General features: G+C 38.2%; 1 protein-coding gene across 2 annotated transcripts in view; it reads left to right on the top strand.

Annotated features, from left to right (window-relative positions):
• The window catches only part of fam91a1 (family with sequence similarity 91 member A1), a 126,935-nt gene that overhangs the window by 86,063 nt on the left and 12,894 nt on the right, over positions 1–27,978 (top strand). For both annotated transcript variants that reach the window (XM_034000966.3, XM_034000965.3), the window contains exons 19-21: positions 6,548–6,620; positions 12,300–12,446; positions 13,014–13,091. In XM_034000966.3, coding sequence (XP_033856857.3) covers positions 6,548–6,620; positions 12,300–12,446; positions 13,014–13,091 — 298 coding nt within the window. The remainder of the gene's footprint in view (positions 1–6,547; positions 6,621–12,299; positions 12,447–13,013; positions 13,092–27,978) is intronic.

Here is a 27,978-nt window from a genome sequence, read left to right as displayed (position 1 = left end):
GAAATGTCTTCATCTAGACAATGTGAGGAAGCTATAAAAAAGGCTAACAAGATGCTCAGGTATATTGTGAGAAGTGTTGAATTTAAATCAAGGGAAATAATGTTAAAACTCTACAATGCATTAGTAAGACCTCACCTAGAATATTGTGTTCAGTTCTGGTCACCTCGTTACAAAAAGGATATTGCTGCTCTAGAAAGAGTGCAAAGAAGAGCAACCAGAATTATCCCGGGTTTAAAAGGTATGTCGTATGCAGACAGGCTAAAAGAATTGAACCTATTCATTCTTGAACAAAGAAGACAAAGGTATTGATGACCCAAGGGACTTTTTCGACCTGAAAAAAGAAACAAGGACCAGGGGTCACAAATGGAGATTAGATAAAGGGGCATTCAGAACTGAAAATAGGAGGCACATTTTTACACAGAGAATTGTGAGGATCTGGAACCAACTCCCCTGTAATGTTGCTGAAGCTGACACACTTGGATCCTTCAAGAAGCTCCTTGATGAGATTCTGGAATCAATAAGCTACTAACAACCAAACGAGCATGATGGGCCGAATGACCTCCTCTCTTTTGTAAACTTTCTTATGTTCTAATACTATTCTAGTTTGCCTTGGTTTGAAAGTCTGCCACGTAACACGTCTAAAATCCTAAAAGTACTTGTAATCAAATCTCTAACTTAGCCCCAATTGATCACCGGAGAAAGAGTTGAATGAACATTTGAAGTTGACATAAATTGAAATATATTCAATTTATTGAGCTCGCAGTGCCGGAGTTTTGCGGTGAAATATCCCAGACATAACTGGACGAAGAGTGCACATATTGGTGGAGGAATTGCTGTTTCAGTGGAATACCTAAATAGTTAATGACTCTTGTTTATTGCAAAGATATTTGTTTCGTACCCTAAAGTGGAGACGAAACGCGAGGAAGCCAGACCCCGGAAATTGGACCTGTCCTTGCCAGCAGGAGAGCCTTTGAGCACCTGTATTGTTGAAGACACGGATCAGCTGGAGGAGGTAGCGAACGTCCGATAAGTATTCAACAAGTAGTGTTTTAATTATCTTATGATCTCTCGAATAAGCAGACCTTAACCCTTTGCGGTCCTATGTCGGACCTGGTCCGACATTGCAATTATTCCTATCCGGTTCAATGTCCGACCCAAGGGCGTATCTCATGATTAGTCATACTTGCCCCTGGCATCAGATAGGGGCGGCCATAAGGAAACAATCAGCCTGTTACTGAATCAGCGCACAGAGAATATCACGGACATTTGCAGAGCTTTTTTGAGATGTTATAGTAATAAAATAATGACTTGGATCGCATTGTTGAGGAGTTTGGCGATAAAACGAGTGATCAGGAGATGATTGATCGGTATGTACGACTATTATTATTATTATTATTATTATTATTATTATTATTATTATTATTATTTATTTCTTCGCATATGTGAAAGAGATAGCGAACTCAAGGGTGGGGCGGGGCTGGATATGCCTAGTGAGTGCTTTGTTGATATGCAGGGCCTTTTAAACCCGTTTGACTGTGGGGAAAATAAACACTTTTAAACAGAGCGTCTAAAATTAACTGCGCATGTGAAAATAAATTGGACCTGACACGCCTGACACGCACTTAATAAATGGACTGCAAAGGGTTAAAGTTAAATTAACATTTTGTTTTATGTAGAATGCAAGAAAAGAAGTATTATTGCTTTCAATTCATGCTTTGAGTTAATGAACACTATATTATTTGTTTGTATGTGATTTATACAAATTGATGTGGGTTTTATAAGACAATTGTCATTCTGAGTTTAACCCTTTGCAGTCCATTTATTAAGTGCGCGTCAGGTCCAATTTATTTTCACACGCGCAGTTAATTTTAGACGCGCTGTTTAAAATGTATTTTTTTCCACAGTCAAACAGGTTTAAATGGCCCTGCATATCAACAAAGCACTCACTAGGCTTCTCCAGCCCTGCCACACCCTTTCTTTCGCTATCGCTTTCATCTATGTAAGAAATAAATAATAATAAAAATAATAGTCGTACATACCGATCAATCATCTCCGGATCACTCGTTTTATCACCAAACTCCTCAATATTGCGATCAAAGTCATTATTTTATTACTATAACATCTGAAAAAAGCTCTGCAAATGTCCATGATAGTCTCTGTGCGCTGACGCACTCAGCCAGCTTGTTTACTATGACCGCCCCGTTATCTGATACCAGGGCCATATATGACTATTCATGTGATACGCCTTTTTTTTTTTTTCCGACTAGAAAAAAACGACTAGAAACCTGTTTTTTGCGTTGCTATAATGATGTCAGACCCAGTCCGACAAAGGACCTGAGAGGAATAATTGCAATGTCGGACCCAGTCCGACAATGGACCGCAAAGGGTTAAGGCTAGAATCCAAATTTAGCTGTCCTGGTAATAGATAATTCTTGATATCTTGCAAGTGAGAATTACCTTGATAACCAAAACATATATATGAGACTGATTTAACGATGCTCTGATTATCAAATATTAACGAAAGTAAAAGTTTTTGTTACTAACGATACCCCTGTTAAGACTAACCTTCGGAATGCAGTTGTAACCTTAAGGGAATCTCCCATAGATTGCATTGGATTGGGGTGTCATTGTTTAAACTTTGTTTTCTGTACTGTTTAGTTGAGTTAATTCTTCCTTTCTGTATTATTTTAGTTTAGTTGTTGCACCTTTAATTATTTCTAATAAAACTTCCTTTGTATTCACTAGGAACATTGTCTAGTCTGATTTATTTCAATCAAAGTGGGTTGTACATTACTTGAATTCAAATAAGGTATTTTATTATTACAACTTAAACTAGTCCAAATACAAACATACATTACACACTACATGTGGATCGGACAAGAGCACTGTGTCTGTCATGGTGAAAGGACCCTGTGTCAAGTCCACTCGAAGCAACGACTATCCCACTGGATTGTGGACAGTCTTGACTGCATATACCAATGTCGGTCTACCTCCACCTGGGAGGGTGGCCACACACTCAACCAGAGGAGTGGTTACGTCATGGGCCCTCTTTAGAGGAGCTTCATTGACTGATATTTGTACTGCGGCAAGCTGGGCTATTCCGCATACATTCACCAGGTTCTATGCCTTCATCTGGCACAAGGGTCCTTGAGGTTGCACGCACGTACCACTAACATTAGTTTGGAGGTAGCTAGACGTCCCTCATCTGCTGTTTCCGCTCACTCTCCCTCGAGACGGCTTTGATATACTTTCCCAAAAGTATTGTTGTTGGTCGTCTTCGAATTGAAAGGGAATGTTAGGTTACGGATGTATTCCCGGTTCCCTGAAAGAGAAGATGACCAACAAACCTTGTGAAGTCGCATCACTCGCATTCGCGGGTTCGATGCAAACGAGAAAGTGATCTCCGTGGAGTGACCTACTTATTCCCTCGGTAGGCGGGACCAAGGACGTCACTCCCCAGAGGGCCCTGTTGGCAGCTCTGACATAAAATGCTCGATAAATACCTGACCTATGGCAGGCATATCCCAAAAGTATCGTTGTTGGTCGTCTTCTCTTTCAGGGAACCGGGGTTACATCTGTAACCTAATGTTATTATATTCTATGGGTGATACAATACTGTAATATCATACATGCCAACAATTTATTATTATTATTATTATTATTATTATTTATTTCTTAGCAGACGCCCTTATCCAGGGCGACTTACAATTGGTACAAGATATCACATTATACATTATTATACAGATATCACATTATTTTTACATACAATTACCCATTTATACAGTTGGGTTTTTACTGGAGCAATCTAGGTAAAGTACAACAGCAGTGTCCCCCACTGGGGATTGAACCCACAACCCTCCGGTCAAGAGTCCAGAGCCCTAACCACTACTCCACACTGCTGCCCTGCAATTTCCGAGCAAATGTTCCCCATTCCGATGCATAGGAAGAAAATCCTGATATTTATCCATGGAAATTCTACACAACTCTAGGGCGTTCACTCTCGCGCCCGTAGTGTTGTTTTTTCTCTCTCTGTCTGTAGCGGCTGCTGACCCTCATGCACTGCACTGCCTTGCAGGGATTGTGTATGTGCACATGACCCGATCATATTTGTGAAGCGTATTGTTTCCTCCCTACTGCTGCAATTTGTTTTTATGTGAATGTTTTAGAGTATAATGTGGGAGCCAACACAGTACATTACCTCTCAGTCTAGATAAGCAGTGTAACACTATAATGTTGGGCATGTAAAAAACTTGGCATGTCCATGTAATTGTATTGTGCTCGATGGGCACAGGCATTTTGTGGAGATTTTTTTAGCACTGGTTTATATTTGTTTTTTGTATTACATTTTATCTTTTTTTATTTTCCCTTTATTTTAGGTTTTTCTTTTGCAATTCCTGCTTTGTTTTTTGCTTTTTTGATACCCTTTCTTTTCTTGTGAACACACTTTGATTTGTTAAAAGGTGGCCAACTTTTGTACAGCAGTTTGTTTCATAAATACTCTGTAACTAGGGGTGGGCGAGCGGGGGTAGCCGCCCAGTGCGCAAAACCGTGTGGGGTGGTAAAATTACTTAAATGCATTGCCACTTGAGTAATAATTTTGTTCAGCGGTTCTCAATGTTTTCACTTGTTAGCTGTCAGCGCCCCCCTAGCATAATCTGAAGATCGCATGCGCCACTTTGCTAGAAAAGGAATGCGTCACTTCCTGAGCAATGGTCTTAACAACCACGAACCTGGTTCTACACAAACCAACACCTTAGCGTCGCCAGTTCGTTATTATTATGGCACAGCTGTGTCGTTCGCATCACCTGCGGTGTGCATTGCTTATTTATTTACTCGCTCCTGCAGCCTTCAGGACCAGCACTGCTATAAACGTAATGAAATGTACAGGCACATTTAATAACACGTATGAAGCACCTCGTAATAAAGGTAAACCAAAACATGATAGGATAGACAGCAAGTAAGAAATTTATTAGAAAATGCAAATAGATAAACAGCCCTTAAAATTCACCATCCTGAATTACAAGATGTTAAATGTGGTACCAGTATTTATTTATTGGAATAAAATTCAGAACAAATGACCCCCCCCCCCCCCCCCCCCCCATTTTCTATTTTTAAAAGCACCATTAAAACAAGTTTATTTGATAATTACGTAGCTCTTAGAATGTGTTAAAATATGTATGTATAAAGAAACACAAAATCTAGTTATTATTTTTAATGGCCTTATTTTTTTTTTGTTTAAAATAGCATACAAACCTGCATGGCTCTTGCTAAATTCTATATTGTTTTTGGATCTTTAGGGAAACGTAAGAAATTTATTTTTGCTAACTGAATATATTCTTTCTGAATATGCTTCATGCCATTAAGTCATTGCATCCGCGTTTGTGTTACGATTATTTTCAATCCATGCTTCCATCAATGATTATGAGAAAACGCCACACATGAACTTAATGCAGTGTGGAGTAGTGGTTAGGGCTCTGGACTCCTGACCAGAGGGTCATGGGTTCAATCCCTGGTGGGGACTGCTGCTGTTGTACCCTTGAGCAAGGTACTTTACCTAGATTGCTTCAGTAAAAACCCAAGTGTATAAATGGGTAATTGTATGTCAAAATAATGTGATATCTTGTAACAATTGTAAGTCGCCCTGGATAAGGGCGTATGCTAAGAAATAAATAATAATAATTGAGTTATATATACAAGGATATTATAGAGATATTGAAGGATTTTGTAAGGGTTAATGTGGCTGCTAAAATAATCATACAGTAGTTTTTATTGTTTACAGCGACACAGCTAAAATTCCACAAATACGTGCACTTACTGATCAAGTTTTAATTTGATCAGAAAAAAGAAAACAATGTAATCGTCCTTATTATTATCAGCACATAGCTTGATCTCTGCCTTAACTTTTACTGTGGAGTCAAAAACTAAACTCCAGCCCTGACTAACAAAAAATGAGCATACGTAAAATAAACGTATTATCATTGGTTAGTAATTGAATATAATCGTAGAGGCAGGAAACCTAACCTTAGTTAACACGCTCCTTTCCGTTTTAAGTAATGTCTTCTTCCCTTCAAACAGAGATTCTGAAATAACAGTAAGTTAATCAAAACTATGAAACGTGAGCAACCATCCCAACTTTTAACACCAAAAGAGAAAAAAAACGTGGGTGGAGGGGGCGAGGGAGCACGCAAATATGATTGCCTTCCCCGGGCGCTAAAATGCCTAGTTACGGCTCTGTAATTACTGATACGAAAGTGACATCTCACAAACATCTAGAAATATGGTTTGAATAACAGTTGGCCATTCATGCCAGTTTTATGATTTATTTTTAAGTTTATCCGAAAACATTTTGCTAAAATTGAGTATCTGTAATTTAAAGTAAAATAAAAATATAACAAATATAACATTTCACTCTGAGAGAGTCAACTTGTTCTATTAACAATTACCCTCATTTTGCCTATTTTAAAATATGTGATTGGTGATATAATATTTGCATGGTCACCCCCTTTTTCATTCAGTGTTAATGTGTTACTAAATTGTTTGCCTACAGGGCCACGGTATCCATGGCAATGGAGAAACTGTACATGTGCCATTCCCATTTGATGAAGAAGAGCTAAAAGGAGGTAGATATCAAAATATATATTTAATCCACTGAAAGACTCAACACAAAAGTCAACATTATTTGTTTTCTGTGGCCTTTTCCCAGTACCTCAAGTTTGGTGTGATATTGACATTATATGAAGAGACACTCTCTTAAAGGCTACTTTTTCTTGAGCGTTATCCATGTAGGGGTAAAAACACACAGAACTCAGACTTTCATGTCTGTGGTTCGCAGTGTACAATATGCATGAACAGTTGTCACAGGCTGGGGTTAGAGCAGGTGCAACCAACCTTGACAAACTTTAGACTCTCAAAGAAAGAGTTTTTAGTAGGTTTTATTTGTGTCTTTTAAAAGCACAATTTAGCGACACAGCTTTATGGTTTAAAAAGGTTCTTGGTTAATTTTGTTCCTTTATTTCCCCTCTTTTTAACCTAGAAGTATCAAAGTATGGCAGAGATAGAGGTTCCCTTTCCTCAAGAGCAAAATTTCCCAACCAATAATTCCTGTTTATGTTCATAAAAGCATTGCCGAATTGATGACTGATTGAGACTATTCTTGCGTAACCTGTTAATGCAAACCACAGCTGAATACATGCCACAAGCTGACTTTTTTATTTATTTTTTTGACAATCACAAAACGCTTACAACACGGTGACTCAGCTCAGGTTGCTGTGGAGACACACAAAACATATTACCATTGTGCATTTGCGATAATTCAGTTGAGGAGAAAATCGGGGGTAAAGTACCATATTCCCTGGAGTAAAAGTCTACATTGCGTAAAAGTCGAGCCCTCCATTGTGAGGGCAAGATTCGGGTATAATTTTTTTTTTTTTTTAATTTTTTCATTTGTTATTGAAACAGATGGTAAGTTTAGTGAAACAGAAAACAAAAATGAACTCCTGTAATCGAAAATGTTGTTAGAGTGCACTTCAGGCGTTAGTTTTCCTAAATATATGTATTTAGATATCCTGACGATGTTTGAGCAGCAGATTTGCAAAAATAACAATTTTATAACATCGCCAGACGTGTCATTTTGATGCATATTACAATACGCATTATTACATTTTTTTGTGTAGCCTACAATAGTATTATTTTCGTATATACAATCCCCACCCAGTTTTACGTGACAGCTCCAAAATGTAAACAAACCTTTTATATATATATATATATATATATATATATATATATATATATATATATATATATATATATATATATATATATAGACAAAGTTACGGAATCGTTTTTGCCAAATCTTGAGATATTTGCGTTTTTGATTTGAGTTAAAATAGAAGCATTTGCTCTGGCAACGAGGGCAACAAGGATTTGCCCACAACAATGTCAATGGAGGTGCGCTGTTTCCACAGAAGCACTCTGCTGCAGGGTCGCGCTGTAACAATCAGCCCTTAGCCTATAGTCAACTATATACGTTCCCAGAAATTAGAACTAGTTACTGTGCCAAATATATGAAAATAGATAAAATATTTAAGTACAGAAGGATTGATTGACAGTGAAAAAAAAAACACATAACTTGCTCTATTTGCTTAACACAAGAAAAACTATTTTCACTCCAATAAGGACATGAAATCAAGCTTGCAAAAAAAAAAAAACCAAAAAAAAAACAAACGCAGCACTTGCACAGGCAAGCGTGCACAATTCAATGCAACAACCACAACAACCACAACAAACAGTTCATTCAGAATGAAAAATATTAACTGGAGAGTGTACATTTAAACTTCATCCCCCATGAATTAGTTGACCATAAGGTTGCAATGTTCCGTTTGTTAAAGCAATCATCCAGTACAACAAAAACAAAAAAATACATGGGCTACAGCTCAGTAGCAAAAAATATGCACATTTAAAAAAAAATATCCATGTTAGCCGTCCAGCAAAAAAAAAATACTGTGCCTTTGTGATCCCAAATAAATATTAGTAAAAATAAGATGGAATTTATAGTGTTGCACTTACGAGACAAATTCATTTACTTTAAGATAAGCATTTAATCATCACATTTTGGTATGTTGTAAACAAAATATTACCCTTTTAAAATGTTTTACTGCATTACAGACTTTGTGCACTGAAGCAGCTGCTCAGTGGGTGCCCAGTGAGAGAGGGTGTTTTTAGAGGCACTTATTGTACAAGTCAGCGAACGTAAAAAAAAAATATATATATATATTTATACAGTACCAGTCAAAAGTGAGTACACCTGCTTGAAACCAGGTTTCATTCTCCCCAAAGCAAGGGGATTTCAGTCTGAAGCCCAAGTCACTTAAAAGTCTGAAATGTATATAACACGGTGTTAGAACACTGGCCCAAGTATAAAAGTGTCTTTGTTAGATGTTCTCTGAGTTAACTAGCATGTTACCTAATTAACCTTTTGTCACTAATTATTGTTAACAGGTGAGGGTCCATGATTACTATAAATGTAGGTAGCATAGGCACAAGTTTGTCATTCCTGAATGTAGGAGCAGAAAATGGCAAAATATGCTCAGTTAAGCAAAGAAAAAAGACAGTCTGCAATTACTTTAAGAAATGAAGGTCAATCTTTAAGACAAATCGCAAGAACTTTGCAAGTGTCTGTAACTGCTGTGGCCAAGACCATGAAACGATTTGAAGAAACTGGCACTCATGAGGACCGAACAAGGTCAGGCAGGCCAAGAGTGACCTCAGAATCAGAGAACAAGTTCATTCGAGTCACAAGTCTGCGAAACCGGCGATTAACTGCCCCTTATTAAGGCAAAGGGTGGCTATTTTGAAGATTTAGAGACAATTTTCAATTTTCTTGAACATTGCTTTGATACTCCTTCTGTTTTGTTTTGTATATTGTAACATGTGTTTTCATTTTCAAGTATTTACAGAAACGTATACGATGTAAAACATTGTCAATTATGAAAAAAAACTAGTTTCCAGCAAGTGTACTCAAACTTTTGACTGGTACTGAATATATATATATATATATATATATATATATATATACAGTGCCTTGCGAAAGTATTCGGCCCCCTTGAACTTTGCGACCTTTTGCCACATTTCAGGCTTCAAACATAAAGATATGAAACTGTAATTTTTTGTGAAGAATCAACAAGAAGTGGGACACAATCATGAAGTGGAACGAAATTTATTGGATATTTCAAACTTTTTTAACAAATAAAAAACTGAAAAATTGGGCGTGCAAAATTATTCAGCCCCCTTAAGTTAATACTTTGTAGCGCCACCTTTTGCTGCGATTACAGCTGTAAGTCGCTTGGGGTATGTCTCTATCAGTTTTGCACATCGAGAGACTGAAATTTTTGCCCATTCCTCCTTGCAAAACAGCTCGAGCTCAGTGAGGTTGGATGGAGAGCATTTGTGAACAGCAGTTTTCAGTTCTTTCCACAGATTCTCGATTGGATTCAGGTCTGCACTTTGACTTGGCCATTCTAACACCTGGATATGTTTATTTGTGAACCATTCCATTGTAGATTTTGCTTTATGTTTTGGATCATTGTCTTGTTGGAAGACAAATCTCCGTCCCAGTCTCAGGTCTTTTGCAGACTCCATCAGGTTTTCTTCCAGAATGGTCCTGTATTTGGCTCCATCCATCTTCCCATCAATTTTAACCATCTTCCCTGTCCCTGCTGAAGAAAAGCAGGCCCAAACCATGATGCTGCCACCACCATGTTTGACAGTGGGGATGGTGTGTTCAGGGTGATGAGCTGTGTTGCTTTTACGCCAAACATAACGTTTTGCATTGTTGCCAAAAAGTTTGATTTTGGTTTCATCTGACCAGAGCACCTTCTTCCACATGTTTGGTGTGTCTCCCAGGTGGCTTGTGGCAAACTGTAAACGACACTTTTTATGGATATCTTTAAGAAATGGCTTTCTTCTTGCCACTCTTCCATAAAGGCCAGATTTGTGCAGTATACGACTGATTGTTGTCCTATGGACAGAGTCTCCCACCTCAGCTGTAGATCTCTGCAGTTCATCCAGAGTGATCATGGGCCTCTTGGCTGCATCTCTGATCAGTCTTCTCCTTGTATGAGCTGAAAGTTTAGAGGGACGGCCAGGTCTTGGTAGATTTGCAGTGGTCTGATACTCCTTTCATTTCAATATTATCGCTTGCACAGTGCTCCTTGGGATGTTTAAAGCTTGGGAAATCTTTTTGTATCCAAATCCGGCTTTAAACTTCTCCACAACAGTATCTCGGACCTGCCTGGTGTGTTCCTTGTTCTTCATGATGCTCTCTGCGCTTTAAACGGACCTCTGAGACTATCACAGTGCAGGTGCATTTATACGGAGACTTGATTACACACAGGTGGATTCTATTTATCATCATTAGTCATTTAGGTCAACATTGGATCATTCAGAGATCCTCACTGAACTTCTGGAGAGAGTTTGCTGCACTGAAAGTAAAGGGGCTGAATAATTTTGCACGCCCAATTTTTCAGTTTTTTATTTGTTAAAAAAGTTTGAAATATCCAATAAATTTCGTTCCACTTCATGATTGTGTCCCACTTGTTGTTGATTCTTCACAAAAAATTACAGTTTCATATCTTTGTTTGAAGCCAAAGGGTCGCAAAGTTCAAGGGGGCCGAATACTTTCGCAAGGCACTGTATATATATATATATATATATATATATATATAAAAAAATTGTGATGTTATTTTAATATAATCACTTTTATTTTTTTAACTATTAAAACTTTCACCGTGCACGGTAACCCAAGGACTTCCGGGTTAAATCATTAGCATATTTGTACGCATTAAAATATTTTTTAATGGTTTTTGTTTCAGATATCTAAGTTAGGTTAAAACTGGTAAATATAATCAATTTGATGTGTTTCTGTTTAAATCTAAAAATAAGTTTGACCACCCTACTTAGAGGTGCCTTATCGACCTGTTCCACCCCGGATCGAGTGACTGTGCTTTTGTCATAAAATATATGTTTGGTGTGCCTCATAAACATTGCATGTATCAAGGTGTGCCGCTGGTCAGAAAAGGTTGGGAAATACTACTGTAGAGGGTGAGATGCCTAACCTTTCACAAGGTGGCGAACTATCACCACAGACCCAAGGGAACTTAAATACATTTTTCTGTCCTCAGACCTCCTGAAAAGGAGAGGTCTGCATTTTTAAGAAAGAAATTGATGGGGGCCTATTTATATATCCATAACAGATGGTAGTTTTTTTTGTTTGTTTGTTTGTTTTTTTGTCTGTGTTTGATATGAGCCAGCTAAATATATTTGGAAAGAAAACTGAACCAGGATGATTGTGTGCCAGTGTAAAATAAAGTAATAGTCTAGACCTCCAGTCACCATGCTATTTATAGTCCCATGCTCTGGGGATTCAGTACATATAAGAGGCCTTGAAATGTTGAAATAATAAGTTGATAATAAATCAATTGAAATAGATGCTGGTATGCAGAGGCACTCTAAATGTTAATTGCTCAAAGTACAATCTGTATCTCTGCTTCACACCTGCAAGCAATTGCTTTCTGGAGTTAAAACAACACATATATGGAATGATCACACTAATTTATAAGTACATGTCTTTGATTTACTGACACAATAACATTTGAACTTTTTTTTTGTTCTTTGTTTTTACTACCTTACTACATAGTAGAGGGATAAGGTGAATTCTATATTACTAACTCCCATTAGCTTAGGTGTATATGTGTTCACTTTCTCATACTTCATATCAAATGTATTGTGCTTGTTCTTCCTAGATTTCTCCCGCACAAACATGTGTGGTCACAAAGCTTTAAAGACTTTGAGAGAAAAAGTGAACCTGGATTACTTTTCTGGATATGTTACCATGTTGAACCCCAACAGTAGGCAGACCAGAAGGCTTAGTGACTCCTCTGAAGGAAAAGGTTAGTACATAATCACACCATTTTATCAAAAATTATACTGCAGTTGTAACTGTATTACTGGGCATTGTGTGAGATTAGCAAATTCTGGCCTCTTGGTTGTTTCTACGGTACATCTCAATGAAAGAGTTGTGGTGCTAGACATTCAGCTGTGCTTTACAACTTCTCATCTACCGAAATGTAATTTGGAGGGCCTAGACCTGTAGCATATACACATACAAGAAAATGTTTTCAGAACCGTGATATTCTGATTTAGTTTTCTAGAAACAGGTTATCTATACTGTTCTGCAGTGTGGGAATATTGAATAAAGAAGGTAGCTTTTGTGTGCATAATATTTAAATGAGCAGTGCGCTTCTTCTAGCCCTTCTACATAGTGCACTATCAGAGGTACATATGTACAGAAAATGCTTACTAGTAAATAAAATGTACTGTTTAAATGACAAATATTTAGTCAGGCAACTTTGAATAATGTTTTGCACAAAATTAAACATACCTGCCTTACTAAGGTGAAAGATTTTGCTGCTGATAGTTATTATAATAATTAAAACAATTCGATACCTGTTTCTCAGGTGAGCTTACTTCAGGATCTGATGTAAATGGCAGTACAGAATCCTTTGAGCTGGTTGTTGAAGTAGGTGGTTCAGGAGGTAAGTACATATTGCCTGTTCTATAAATCAATGTATAGATTAGACTTTAATAATGAGTCGCTATTGCTAATTAGTAATTACTGACATGTTTTGGATGGACTGTTATAGGACTGTTGTATTTCTTTGTGAACTAAACATTATAGTGTTGTTTCCATCTACCACTGCTGAAAGTGCTTTGACATGAACTTCAATACCAGTTTTATTATCCCTGGTGCACGGTTATATTTTGGAGATAACCTTAAGGCTCATCTTTGGCTTTTGGTCATGTGGGTTCATATTTTGGTGCCTGCTGTATAATCTATTCATTTTAAAAATGGTAGTTGAAAGTCTGCAATCACCAAGTAATGCAACTCAGCAATGGAAGAGATTATTGCATGACAGAGCTGGTTCTCCTGGTTTTCATTTTTTAACCCCATTGCAGCCTTCTTCGGCTATGTTCGATTTCCCTAGGTGTCTTTGGGTAGGGTGGTGTGACAGGATGTGAGTGTTGTGGGGAATAAATTAATGTCAAAACAATTAAATTGCAGTTTCCAAATGTCTGTGTTTATTAAATAAAAAAATCATAACAATCCACTCCTATACCAGCGATAATACTGTACACAACTGTAATCGCCATGGTGCACAAAACTGTGCACAAAACAAGGGATAGTGGTGTGTGTCTGTGCTGTGTAGTGAGGGTAGTGCTCAGGGGTTTGTGTTGGCTCCGTAGCTGCAGCTCTCGTCTCCAAGTCCTCTGCAATACCAACACAAAACAACTCCCCAGTAATGTTGTTGAAGCTGACACCCTGGGATCCTTCAAGAAGCTGCTTGATGAGATTCTGGGATCAATAAGCTACTAACAACCAAATGAGCAAGATGGGCTGAATGGCCTCCTCTCGTTTGTAAACTTTCTTATGTTCTTAACACAGCACGCCGGCGTGTTAGTAACTCCAGTGTAAGCGGCTGTATTCTCGTAGCTACATCCCCTTTGTACTGCCAAACTTCACCCTGTGATCAGCTGTGGGGCAGGCAGCGATTGGATAGACCATGACGCCGGGCTGATCACAATGGATTTGTTTAGCAAACTCGCAACTACGTGCTTCCTCCAAACTGGCCGACTTCCGGCTCCCACCTACCATCAAGTCACTCTGTCTGTGGGAAAGCATACCACCAACCTTACACAGCACCCTTTGCAGCTCAGATTTCTTCTCTCTCTGCCACAGGTGGTTAAACGAAATTTTAGATTGCAACAAAAAAAATCAAAAATCAATTATTACATTTAGTTTTGACCTAATTTAACCACCCAGCTGCTATCCCACTATTTCCACATGGAGCACAAGGGAGTCCAAATTAGTCACTCCTGTGAGAATAGCGTGCAGGCGCTGCAAATATGTGCATCTGCAAAGTTTAACACATCTTTTTAACGTGCTTCAATGAAAAAATAAGAAAAATGTATTGTAAAATTGTATGCAGTTTTGTTTTTCACTGGCAGGTGGCAGCAGTCCCTAAGAAATGTGCTTGACAGACCGGATCATCTGTATATACGCAGCTGAGAGTGAAAAATGAATGCCTGTGTAGCTACAGAGAATAAAATGAGGAGATTTCTTTATTTTTTGGTGTTACAGGTTGTAAGGAAGCCTTATCAGGAGTGGTACTGGTCAAAACTACCTATTTATTTATAGTACCTACACTTCACAGATAATAATGCTTAATAACAGCATTGTACACCCGTGCCTGAAACTGGGGAAGATACAGTATATGACGTGATTGAAAATTTGCGACGCAAGTTTTCTGATGTGTATGTGCTAGATAAAGATGTTGGCATTGATGAGGGTTTGAAGTGCGACTGCTTTGAAATATATCACACCAAAAAGAATTTCTAAAAAGTGATATGCCTGCACAAGCATTATAATGTTATTGTACTGCTGCCATTGGAGAAAAAATGTGTAATGTATGCAATAAGACCCGGCTGGGCATCCGTATACGTCAAATATATGCCATGGGGACGCACAAGACGAGGTCAAGATGTCCATATATTCGACATATACAGTAATTCAAGTTACAGTAATCATCATTGTGTGTTATACAGTTTGGTTGGCTGGACCTCCTTGGCTCTGCGAAGGTTGAAGCACTGGTATATTATGTTATATAAGGCTTTTCTTTGTAAATTACCTCCATATATAAATGGATACTTTATAGTCGCTTTTTGTAACTACAGTATTAGATTGCATACGTTTTTGAATTTCATGGTTCCTAAAGTGCGTACAGAGGCTGCTAAAAGATCATTTGCTTATTTTGCTCCTTGGTCTTGGAATGATTTACAATCTAATCTTAAATTGCAGTCCTGATTAACTTGAGTACAATTTAAGAGTAATCTGCACGATTATCTACTTGAGAGTTGTGCATGTTTTAAGTAGTTGAGTAGGCTTGTTACTGTTTGTTACTATTTGATTGTTGGCTGTTTCACTGATTGTTGATTGCATTATTATGATTTGTGTTTTATTTTTGTATCTGTTTTTGTACCATGTTTTATTGTGTTGCTGCTGCCTTTCTTGGCTTGGTCGCACTTGTAAAAGAGATTTTAATCTCAATGTGCTTACCTATTTAAATAAAGGTTTAATAATAATACGGACGCCCTAAAGGTCCTTATTGCATTTATAATCCAAGTAAAACAGTGGATTTGAAGAAAAACAAAAAAGCATAATCATGTTTAAGGCAAAATATTATTAGTGTTTTTTTTATTAAATATCCTTACACCAAATAAAGCAGTCCCATGTATAACTTTGAACTACACACTAAGTTAAGATGAGTAAATTAATTGAATTAAAACATGGAAGGTGAATCATTTTTTTGATAGTGTGCACATTGCCATTGAAAAAATACACCACGGAGCGGTTGAGACGGCACAGAGCAGAACAGACGTGAGGAATAAAAATAAATTAAAGGACATCTCGGATTTCAGTAATTTGTTCAAGGTCTGTGTCAGAGAGGGGTGGATAATGTGCACAGGTGTCTTTATGTTTTTCTTTAGTGTTTACAAACCGCTAAAAATATGTTGTTTGTGGTGACAAAGTCAGGGTGAGTAAGCATAAAGTCAGCGATTTTTAATTATTATTTTTTTTTGTATTTTATCTGTTTTGCTATCTTCCAGTTCATTTAATTGTTCTTCATCCAAATCGGCATGTCTGCTTACTATTTGGGGATTTTTTGCAGGTAATTGGTCACTCAGTTTCATAGTTACAGCTGTACATCTAGATAGCTACACGATACTTAGTTTAAATTCTGTGAGGCAGCGCAGTGATTTAGAATATGTGACAAGGCTCCAACTGTCCGTATCGATCCAATATATACGGACAGATGGAACCTTGCTCGACCAATCACATTGCTTGTTTCACGTTCCATTATGAGCCTTGGATTAAATTATACATATAAAATGCTGCCATTGAAAAATAAAATTGTTATCTTGTGATCTATATATTAATGCTACAATTGGAAACACGTTGTTTTGTTATTTAAGTTCTGTTGAAATACTGTATTTCGATTTTTCATAATCACAATAAAAAAGTGTGTATTAAAAAAAAAATAGCAAACATTGTTTTGAAAACTGTCCAAATTGCTTATTTGAGGGCAAAGAATGAAAAATCTGCAAAAAAAAAAAATTAACATGGAAATTGCCAAAATAAATGGGCAGTTATTATTATTATTATTATTATTATTATTATTATTATTATTATTATTATTATTATTATTATTATTATTATCATTATTATTATTATTATTTATTTCTTAGCAGACTCCCTTATCCAGGGCGACTTACAATCGTAAGCAAATACATTTCAAGTGTAGATTTCAGTTACATTTCAGTTGAGTGGTTAAACGTACGCAAATACATTTCAAGTGTAGATTTCAGTTACATTTCAGTTGAGTAGTTAAACGTACCTGAGATCAAAATGCCCCACAAATGTGTTTGTCATGTAAAATGTAGTTTTAACACACCATATTCAGCTACTTTTTCTACTAGGCGGCCATCTTGGATTTTAGTTATGCCCTCTACTGACTCAGACCTTCATAATTTAAAAAAAAATAATATGTATACAAAAAGATCAACACTATCAATCAAAAATATTTTAAGCTAGATGGTGGTTTTAAATGAAAAGGCCAAACTTTTAAGCATACAAGCAAGCGTCCCAAAAACACACCTTTCACTGTGAGCAAACGTAAGAATGTCATGGGCACAGCAGTTCTGCCAGTGCACTAAGTCCTCACTGCAGATATATGCGTATGTGTCACTCTTAAAGGCATGGGCTCTGTTTTACCATATATAAAAGTATATTTACTATATATTATTAAAGTCTTGTTAAAATGTGATGTATTAGTCTATTAAGAAAATATTATTATCCCTGTGCTACAATCATTTTTACAATATTTGTTTGAGGTTAAAATGCTTCTGTATCATAGAGGCAGCACTGAGTGAAGCTCGCTCCGCCCTCCTACATCACCATTGTAAAATGACGCGCTTGCCAGTTGTCCAAGCAGGGATCGTGTTTCTGCCCAAATATCTAAAAACCCAAGCCTGGTTGGCTCTTGGTTTAAGTGACAATGCATTATAAACACATTCAACAGCAAATGGTGTAAATCTTACGTCGGCCCTGATTTGTTTGTTTTGAAGCTGAGATGAATGTAAGGGCTGCATGTGTAACCCTAAACAGCCCTGAGGGCCACCAGACCCAACAACACATCCAAATGCCAGAAAGTGCCAATTAAAACGCATATATAAAGAAATAATCAAAAATACATTCACTGAATAAAATATCAGCAATGTTACCATTTCAATTGAATAATAAATAACAAAGTAATTAATTAGATAATGGATTGGAGATTTCCTTTAACCTGATTGGTCAATGCAAGAGCTTAAATCGCTGATAAAGGACCTTGAATGTTATCTTTCAATATCTTAAAATACGTAAATACAGTATTCGTGTATTTTACTTTTTTGTGATTGTTGAAAGAAAATATTTACCAATAAAACAATAGAGAATAATGTTTGCTGTCAGTGGCAATACAGTAACCACAATAGCAATTAGTCTCTGGTTTGAATGACGAGTTGAAATCAAATAACTTGAAGCAGTCCGATTTACTTTCAGCAACTTTATTTAAGGCACGTCTCATCTGAGCTAGGAACACACACTGTGAACAAGTTACTGAACAAACAACACAATCAGGATTAACACATACTGCAGACAACTAGATACAGTCAGCACTCTGATATCCATTACCCAGAGACACGTCAGTTGCGTTTTACCGGCCATGTATTAAAATAAAATCAATTCCCATTTGTTATATATATATATATATATATATATATATATATATATATATATATATATATATATATATATTACTGTATATACAGTGCCTATAGAAAGTCTACACCCCCTTGAACTTTCTTCACATTTTGTTGTCAGTGCCTAAGAGTTTCATGCATTTAAATGAGGTTTTTTTACACTTATCTACACACCATACTCCACAAAGTTATATATTGAAAATACAAAACTGAAAGATCATAATTGGATAAGTCTCCACCCCCCTGAGTTAATACTTGGTGGAAGCACCTTTGGCAGCAATTACAGCTGTGAGTCTGTTGGGATAGGTCTCTACCAACTTTGCACACCTAGATTTAACAATATTTGACCATTCTTCTTTACAAAACTGTTCAAGCTCTGTCATGTTCCTTGGGGAGCGTTGATGGACAGCAATCTTCAAGTCATGCCACAAATTTCCGATTGGATTTAGGTTGGGGCTCTGACTGGGCCACTCAAGGACATTTACCTTTCTGTTCCGTAGCCAGTGTAGCTTTGGCTGTGAGCTTTGGGTCGTTGTCATGCTGAAAGGTGAACTTCCGTCCCAGTTTCAGCTTTCTTGCAGAGAGCAGCAGGTTTTCCTCAAGGACCTCTGTACTTTGCTCCATTCATTTTCCCTTCTATCCTGACAAGTGCCCCAGTCCCTGCCGATGAGAAACATCCCCATAACATGATGCTGCCACCACCATGCTTCTCAGTAGGGATGGTGTTCTTTGGGTGATGCGCTGTGTTGGGTTTGCACCAAACATAACGCTTTGCATTTAGGCCAAAAAGTTCCATTTTAGTTTTGTCAGACCACAAAACTTTTTGCTACATGGCTACAGAATCTCGAGTGTTTTGTTTGCATACTTCAAACGGGATTCAAGGTGGGCTTTCTTGAGTAATGGCTTTCTTCTTGCCACCCTACCATACAGGCCAGATTTGTGGAGTGCTTGGGATATTGTTGTCACATGCACACTTTGACCAGTCTTGGCCATAAAAGCCTGTAGCTCTTGCAGTTGCCATTGGCCTCTTTGTAGCCTCTCTGATCAGTCTCCTTCTTGCTTGGTCATCCAGTTTGGAGGGATGGCCTGATCTAGGCAGGGTCTTGGTGGTGCCATACACCTTCCACTTCTTAATAATCATCTTGACTGAGCTCCAAGGGATATTCAAGGCCTTTGGTATTTTTTTATACCCATCCCCTGATCTGTGCCTTTCAACAACTTTGTCCCAGAGTTCTTTTGGTGCTCATGGTTGAGTCTTTGCTTTGAAATGCACTACCCAGCAGAGGGAACCTACAGGAACTGCTGAATTTATCCTGAAATCATATGAATAACTACAGTTTAACACAGGTGGAGTCCACTTAACTTGGTGTGTGATTTTGAAGGCGATTGGTTACAGATGAGCTAATTTAGGATTGCTATTACACAGGGGGTGGACACTTATCCAACCAAGCTATTTCAGTTTTTATTTTTAATTAATTTTCTACAAATTTCTAGAATATTTTTTACTTGGAAGTTGTGGGGTAGGATGTGAAGATAAATGGAAAAAAACTATTTTAATGCATTTTAATTCCAGGCTATAAGGCAACAAAAGGTGAACATTTTGAAAGGAGGTTTAGACGGGGGGGTGTAGGCACTGTAAATAAGTCATATTTACAGAGAAAAACTGATTAATCTCAGTCGCATAAGTAATCAACCCCTTTGCCACTGCAGCCATAAATCAGCTGAGGTGCAAATTATTTGTTTGAAAGGTCAAAAAAATTGTTTCAGCCTGTGTGTACTCAAAGTACTCAGGTATATAAAGACTTTCAAGCTGCAACTCTCATTGTGATCCAACAAAGCAACCATAAAGACCAAGGATCTTTTGAAACAAGTCAGGGATGAAGTGGTAGAGGCACAGAGCAGGAGAAGGGTACAAGAAAATTTCAAAGGCGCTGATTATCCCTCTCAGCACAGTGAAGTCCATCATTAAGAAGTGGAAGATGCATCATACCACCCAGACACTACCCAGATCAGGTCCCAAACTGAGCAACCGGGCAAGCAGGAAACTGGTTCGGGATGACACTCTGAAGCCAACAATAACCTTGAGAGATCTGCAAAGTTCTGTGTCCGAGATGGGAGTCAGTGTTCACACATCAACAATAAGCCGGTCCCTACACAAAGCTGGCCTGTATGGACGGAAAGAAGCCATTACTCAAAAAGCCTCATCTTAAAGCACGTATGGAGTTTGTGAAAAAGCATGTAGATGATACTGCAGACATGTGGAAAAAGGTTTTGTGGTCAGACGAGACAAAAATTGAACTTTTTGGTCTAAATTCCAAGTGTTATGTCTGGCGCAAGCCCAACACTGCACATCACCCAGTCAACACTATCCCAACTGTCAAGCATGGTGGTGGCAGCATCATGTTATGGGGATGCTTCTCTTCAGCTGGGAATGGGAAGCTTGTCAGGATAGAGGGGAGAATGGATGGTGCAAAGTACAGGCGAATCCTTGAGGAAAACCTGTTTGAGTCAGCCAAGACTCTGAAACTGGGGAGGAAATTCACATTTCAGCAGGACAATGACCCGAAGCACAAAGCCACATTGGAGTGGTTGAACAAGAAGAGGATTAATGTTTCTTGAGTGGCCCAGTCAAAGCCCTGACTTGAATCCAATCGAAAATGTATGGCAAGACTTGAAGATTGTAGTCCATCGACGATCCCCAACAAACTTATCAGAACTGGAGCAATTTTCCCATGAAGAATGGGCAAAAATTTCACCATCCTACTGTGCAAAGCTAGTAGAGACCTATCCAAAAGACAGTAATTGCTGCAAAATGTGCTTCTACCAAGTACTGACTTAAGGGGCTGAATACTTATGCAACCAGTAAATTTCATTTTGTACATTTTCTTTGCAAGTTTTGCTGACATTTAACCTCCTCATATAACAGTGTTCAGTTTAACCACTACATCTTTGAATAGAAAAGTTTGTTAGAAAAACTGTGCATACATTATTTGTAATTCAACAAAATGTGACATTATTTGAAACCACTGTGTGTGTGTGTGTAGATATATATATATATAATATTGAAGACCCCAGAGATGTACTCTTAAAATCATTAAAATTGTTCTTGCTGGGGTAACTATCCCTGCCTTTAACAATTGTAATTTAAGTTTTGTAAACTGTGCTGTGTTGAATCGTGAGGTTGATTAGAATATTGTGTCAAGTGAACAGCGATTAGTGTCTTTTAAAATAGTGGGCGTGTGTGCGAGTCTGAGCTTGTCTGCACTTATACTGGCATCTTAACTGTGCAAACATTTAGTTTACCTTACAATTGGGGCCACACGTGCTGTTTGTCTATGCTCATTTTCTGAACTATGTGCTGCTGCTGGGCGACTCAACATATAACCAGGTAAGTGGATTGTATTTAATTTGTTAGTAAACTGCTGAGCTGTGTTGAATCGTGAGGTTGATAAAAATAGTGTGTCAAGTATACGGCTCTAGGTCATGTGGATAGAATAAATTGGCAAACAGTGTCTTAGAAAGCCAGCCGTCTGAGGGCTGAACACTAGCATGTACCTGCTGTACATACCATTACTAACTCCTCCTCCCCCTACGCTGCCTGCTACAAATTTGAAAATCTCCTTTTTCAATTGTCGTTCTCTAACTAACAAATTTCTGCTTCTCAGCAAACTTATAAATTATACTGATCTTGTTCTTCTCCGTCTAGCTGAAACCTGGCACTCTGTAAATTACATGCACTCGCTGCATCTAGCCACCCCAAAAGGCTATTCCCTCTTTGACAAACCTCGCCTCACTGGCCGAGGCAGGGACACTGCTGTTATTGCCAATTCTGTGCTTGCTTGCTTCCTCAGTTATTTCTTTGCCAGCGTTTTCTTCATTTGAGCATCTCGCCATCAAGCTCCCCTCTCCCATGTCCCTCGCCCTTGATGTTATCTACCGAGCACCTAAAAATAACTGCTTTTATTGCAGAGTTTTCAGAATTCCTCTCCCTCGTCTGCACTTCTACTGACAAAATCCTATTCCTAGGTGACTTCAACATTCATGTTGACTTGCCTTCCTCCCCCCTAGTGACCGACTTCAACACACTTCAGGACTGTCTTGGGCTCTCTCAATCTGTCAATGTCCCCACTCACACCCGAGGACACACCCTGGATCTGCTCATCACCAAGGGTCTTGACCCCTCAGATCTCTCCGTCTCAGATATCTCTCTCTGACCATTTCTTAATCACTGCTAATATTAATCTCCCTGATCCTTCCTCTACTGTTATCTCCTTCTGTCCCAAGAATCTGCTGAATCCTTTGAAACTCTCCGAATGTGTCTCTTCATCCCCCCTAACTGGTACTCTCCCGTCCTCTGTTGATGATGCGATGACCCTCTAGGATGCCACCCTTACTCAGATCATTGACACTGTTGCACCACTTAAAACCAGAACCGTCAGAAAAAAAGATAGAAACCGCCTATGGTACACCCTTGAACTTTGATTGCTTAAGTCTGCCTGCCGCAAGCTTGAGCACAAGTGGAGGTTGTCTGGACTAACGGTTCACTGAGAGATCTGGACCGACCATCTCGGTAGTTACAGGCGTGCGCTTGCCACTGCCAGGGTGAAGTACTTCTCTGAAATCATAACTGTGGGACACGGTAAACCCAATGTGGTCTTTAAAACCATTGACCAAATCCTACATCCAGCCACCGACCGATCCATCTCCCGTTCATCCTCTCAACCTGTCCCTGGCTCAGTTCCTGCTGCCCTTAAGCTTGCCTGAGTAACCCCGGTACTCAAAAAACCATCCGTCGACCCAGCTGACTTTAATAATAACAATAGCTTTATTTTTATATAACACCTTTCACAGCGAACCACCATCACAAAGCGCTTTACAGAGGTAGGCTGTGAACTGTGCATTATATGCAGAGTCACTTACAATATAACATTAATTTAACATCTCATCTTCATGATGGAGCACAAGGAGGTTAAGTGACTTGCACCACCTGCAAGCCATGACTACTGGTACTACATAAAATGATTAACTTGTTTTGAGGCGTGTGTTTGACGTGTGTCAAGGGTGTTAACATTGCTTCTGATTGGTCCATTTCATTCCAGTCGTGCAATGAAAAAAAAACCAATAGAAACAGTTTCTATTTTAGCAATTCTCTTTTAGCAAAACCAGATTGAACAGTTGTATTGACAAGGACAGTCCACAGATTGACTTGCACTCCGGTGTCATGCTGGTATCTTTTTTCACGAGGTATCTCTAGCATGTCCACAATGACACTGTGTACGTGTGTTAGAAGCTTGTATAGAAAGCTTATTGAAATGTCCTAAAAAAAAGAATATCTATAAATTCTCAGCAGCACCACCTGCTAAAATCAGCAAGTCACAAATGCGGCAAACTAAGGTGCTGCTTTGTTATTAAAAGAATGTAGGCATACATACACCATACATACACCATTTCTCATATGAGAAGCCACTTCAGACAAAAATGAGAGACACAGGAATTAATTGAAATAATTTTAATATGTATGCTTTTTGGGGGGGGGGGGGGAGGGGGGGTTTGCCTGTAAAGTTATTGATGCACATTCCCGGGAGAGCATATAGCGTCTGTAAATAAATGTTTGGGACGCCCTGTCACCCACAGAGTCGGAGCCTATGCGAAATGTATATATGTGTATACAGCCTTCCTACATATTGTATATATTTTTATTTAGTGGATAAGGTAAAACATTACTTTTTGGTTCTTGGTGCATCTAAATAAATATTAATTTCTAGAACAAGATGTAATTTTAATAGATGAGCTGCTTTATGATAGCACTTTTAATTTAAAATATTGCACAGTTAACAAGCTACGTCTTTTATATGTAGAAAAATATTGCTTCCTGATCTACAGTGCCTTGCGAAAGTATTCGGCCCCCTTGAACTTTGCGACCTTTTGCCACATTTCAGGCTTCAAACATAAAGATATGAAACTGTAATTTTTTGTGAAGAATCAACAACAAGTGGGACACAATCATGAAGTGGAACGAAATTTATTGGATATTTCAAACTTTTTTAACAAATAAAAAACTGAAAAATTGGGCGTGCAAAATTATTCAGCCCCCTTAAGTTAATACTTTGTAGCGCCACCTTTTGCTGCGATTACAGCTGTATGTCGCTTGGGGTATGTCTCTATCAGTTTTGCACATCGAGAGACTGAAATTTTTGCCCATTCCTCCTTGCAAAACAGCTCGAGCTCAGTGAGGTTGGATGGAGAGCATTTGTGAACAGCAGTTTTCAGTTCTTTCCACAGATTCTCGATTGGATTCAGGTCTGGACTTTGACTTGGCCATTCTAACACCTGGATATGTTTATTTGTGAACCATTCCATTGTAGATTTTGCTTTATGTTTTGGATCATTGTCTTGTTGGAAGACAAATCTCCGTCCCAGTCTCAGGTCTTTTGCAGACTCCATCAGGTTTTCTTCCAGAATGGTCCTGTATTTGGCTCCATCCATCTTCCCATCAATTTTAACCATCTTCCCTGTCCCTGCTGAAGAAAAGCAGGCCCAAACCATGATGCTGCCACCACCATGTTTGACAGTGGGGATGGTGTGTTCAGGGTGATGAGCTGTGTTGCTTTTACGCCAAACATAACGTTTTGCATTGTTGCCAAAAAATTCGATTTTAGTTTCATCTGACCAGAGCACCTTCTTCCACATGTTTGGTGTGTCTCCCAGGTGGCTTGTGGCAAACTGTAAACGACACTTTTTATGGATATCTTTAAGAAATGGCTTTCTTCTTGCCACTCTTCCATAAAGGCCAGATTTGTGCAGTATACGACTGATTGTTGTCCTATGGACAGAGTCTCCCACCTCAGCTGTAGATCTCTGCAGTTCATCCAGAGTGATCATGGGCCTCTTGGCTGCATCTCTGATCAGTCTTCTCCTTGTATGAGCTGAAAGTTTAGAGGGACGGCCAGGTCTTGGTAGATTTGCAGTGGTCTGATACTCCTTCCTTTTCAATATTATCGCTTGCACAGTGCTCCTTGGGATGTTTAAAGCTTGGGAAATCTTTTTGTATCCAAATCCGGCTTTAAACTTCTCCACAACAGTATCTCGGACCTGCCTGGTGTGTTCCTTGTTCTTCATGATGCTCTCTGCGCTTTAAACGGACCTCTGAGACTATCACAGTGCAGGTGCATTTATACGGAGACTTGATTACACACAGGTGGATTCTATTTATCATCATTAGTCATTTAGGTCAACATTGGATCATTCAGAGATCCTCACTGAACTTCTGGAGAGAGTTTGCTGCACTGAAAGTAAAGGGGCTGAATAATTTTGCACGCCCAATTTTTCAGTTTTTTATTTGTTAAAAAAGTTTGAAATATCCAATAAATTTCGTTCCACTTCATGATTGTGTCCCACTTGTTGTTGATTCTTCACAAAAAATTACAGTTTCATATCTTTATGTTTGAAGCCTGAAATGTGGCAAAAGGCCGCAAAGTTCAAGGGGGCCGAATACTTTCGCAAGGCACTGTATTTGTACCCTTTAATTTGATCAAAATGCTGTAACTTTATTGTAATTGTGAATGTGGATAGCGATATTGCTTCTGGCTGCCAGAGTAATGAACGGCAATGATCATTTGTATATGCAAACACACATTTTTATTGGTAAATGTCAGTACATGTGCTAGTATATTATATATGTGACAATTTATATTTATTATAAACAATCTGTTGATATTGCACAGTTGCATTGTCCTGGAATTTTACAGATTTTCCTGTAAAATATTACATACAGATGATAAAGTATCAGCAACCATATCTCTCACATGCACAAAAAAGCTACCTTAAAGAAATATAAACAGAAAACAAAATAAAACAATGATGGAAGCACCGTCAATATATTAAAGTACATGCAGGCTATCCTTTTTCATTTAAAAGGTAACTAAACAAAAATAAAAGCCTTGGTTCAACATACTGCTGGTTCATTTTTCTGTCGGGAATGGGTGAAAGCAGGACTTATACAAAACAGCATGGACAGGGCATTAAAATAATGTATGTTATGGTTTTTGTTCCAACTGAGCTCTAAATTACTTAACTAAACCCTTAATTGAACTAATAATTTGCTTAACTAGACCTTTTAATTGTTTAATTGTTCTCAGCCCCTAAAAAGTTGCAGATTTCAAGTTACTTATACAATTCTATAGTTAACTTGAAATCTCCAGCTGTTTTCACAGACCAGGACAAACCTGCCTGGATTGGGCTTAAATCAATGAGAAATGTAATGAGAAACTATATAAACGGTTGTGCTTTCTATTATCATTGAACTTCAGTTTTCATTTTCCATTTTTCTTGCATGGATTAACAAATACAAAGTTAACATGACTGTATAATACTTTGATTTAGAGTAGTAAAGAAGGGTTTATAGTTAGAAGGGTACAAATTCTGTACCGGTAGCATAAATAAATATTTACATTAATAAAGACGGTACAGATCATTTCAGATTCTTGCTGGATTGATTATCTCCTTTACGCTTAAAAAAGCCTGCTATATTGATTTTAGTACAATAACTATAACTCCTCCCGTTTGAACGAGTGTAAACAATCAATTGATGTCAGAGTATAACTCCAAACACATGCAGTTTATCTGGGCTCTGACAAAATGCAGTTGTTTTTAAAGCTTAGTTTTTAAGTCTACAGCGCTACCTGCTGTTTTGTTTAATGTATTTTCTGGTGTCAGGACTAATGAAGTCCAACTGATTCAATGCTGGTCTGAAAAAACAGGATGCATAGACATTTTTCCCTTATTGCACTGCGATAGCCTCACGACAGGCTCTCAAAAAAACCCTGGTCAGGATGGCATATACCCAAGAGTGCTTAAAGAAACAGGGAGGTCACCGCCAAGCCAATGGAAAAGATTTTTCACAAATCAATCAAGACAGGGGATGTCCCAGCTGACTGGTGCATTACAAATGCAATAACCATATTTAAAAAGGGAGATGAGGCAGAACCAGGAAACTACAGACCCATCAGTCTCACCACGATGAATCATGGAATCAGTCGTAATAGGGAAACTAGAGGAGTATTTATCTATGCAGCAACAGTATCATAGGAGACAGCAAAACAGATTCAGAAAAGGGCACTCCTGCTTGACAAACCTGACTTACTTGAAGAAGTCACTGAGCAATGAACACTAAAAGAGGCTATGATAGCATACACGTAGACTTCAAAAAGCCTTTGACTAAGTGCCACGTGAAAGGCTAATCCTCAATCTGCAGTTCTTGAGAATACAAGGTTGTACATGCAAGTGGATACAAAACTGGTTAAATCATAGGAAGCAGAGAGAACTTGTAAGAGGGGAAATCTCTTAACTGGTGCCGTGTACTCAGTGAGGTGCTCTGTCTTTGGACCACTCATGTTTCTTTTCTACATCTCGGGGGATAATTAGAAAAGTTGTCAAATTTACAGACACGGTTACAGCCACCCAGGAAATCCAAAAAGATTTCGACCACATACAGAAATAGGCAGAAACATGGAAAATGAAATTCAGTGTCAACAAATGTATAGGCACACCAAGAGAAAGACCTTG

The sequence above is a fragment of the Acipenser ruthenus genome, chromosome 4, assembly GCF_902713425.1.
Source record: "Acipenser ruthenus chromosome 4, fAciRut3.2 maternal haplotype, whole genome shotgun sequence".
Lineage (NCBI taxonomy): Eukaryota > Metazoa > Chordata > Actinopteri > Acipenseriformes > Acipenseridae > Acipenser > Acipenser ruthenus.
This window is presented reverse-complemented; position numbering and strand designations above follow the sequence as displayed.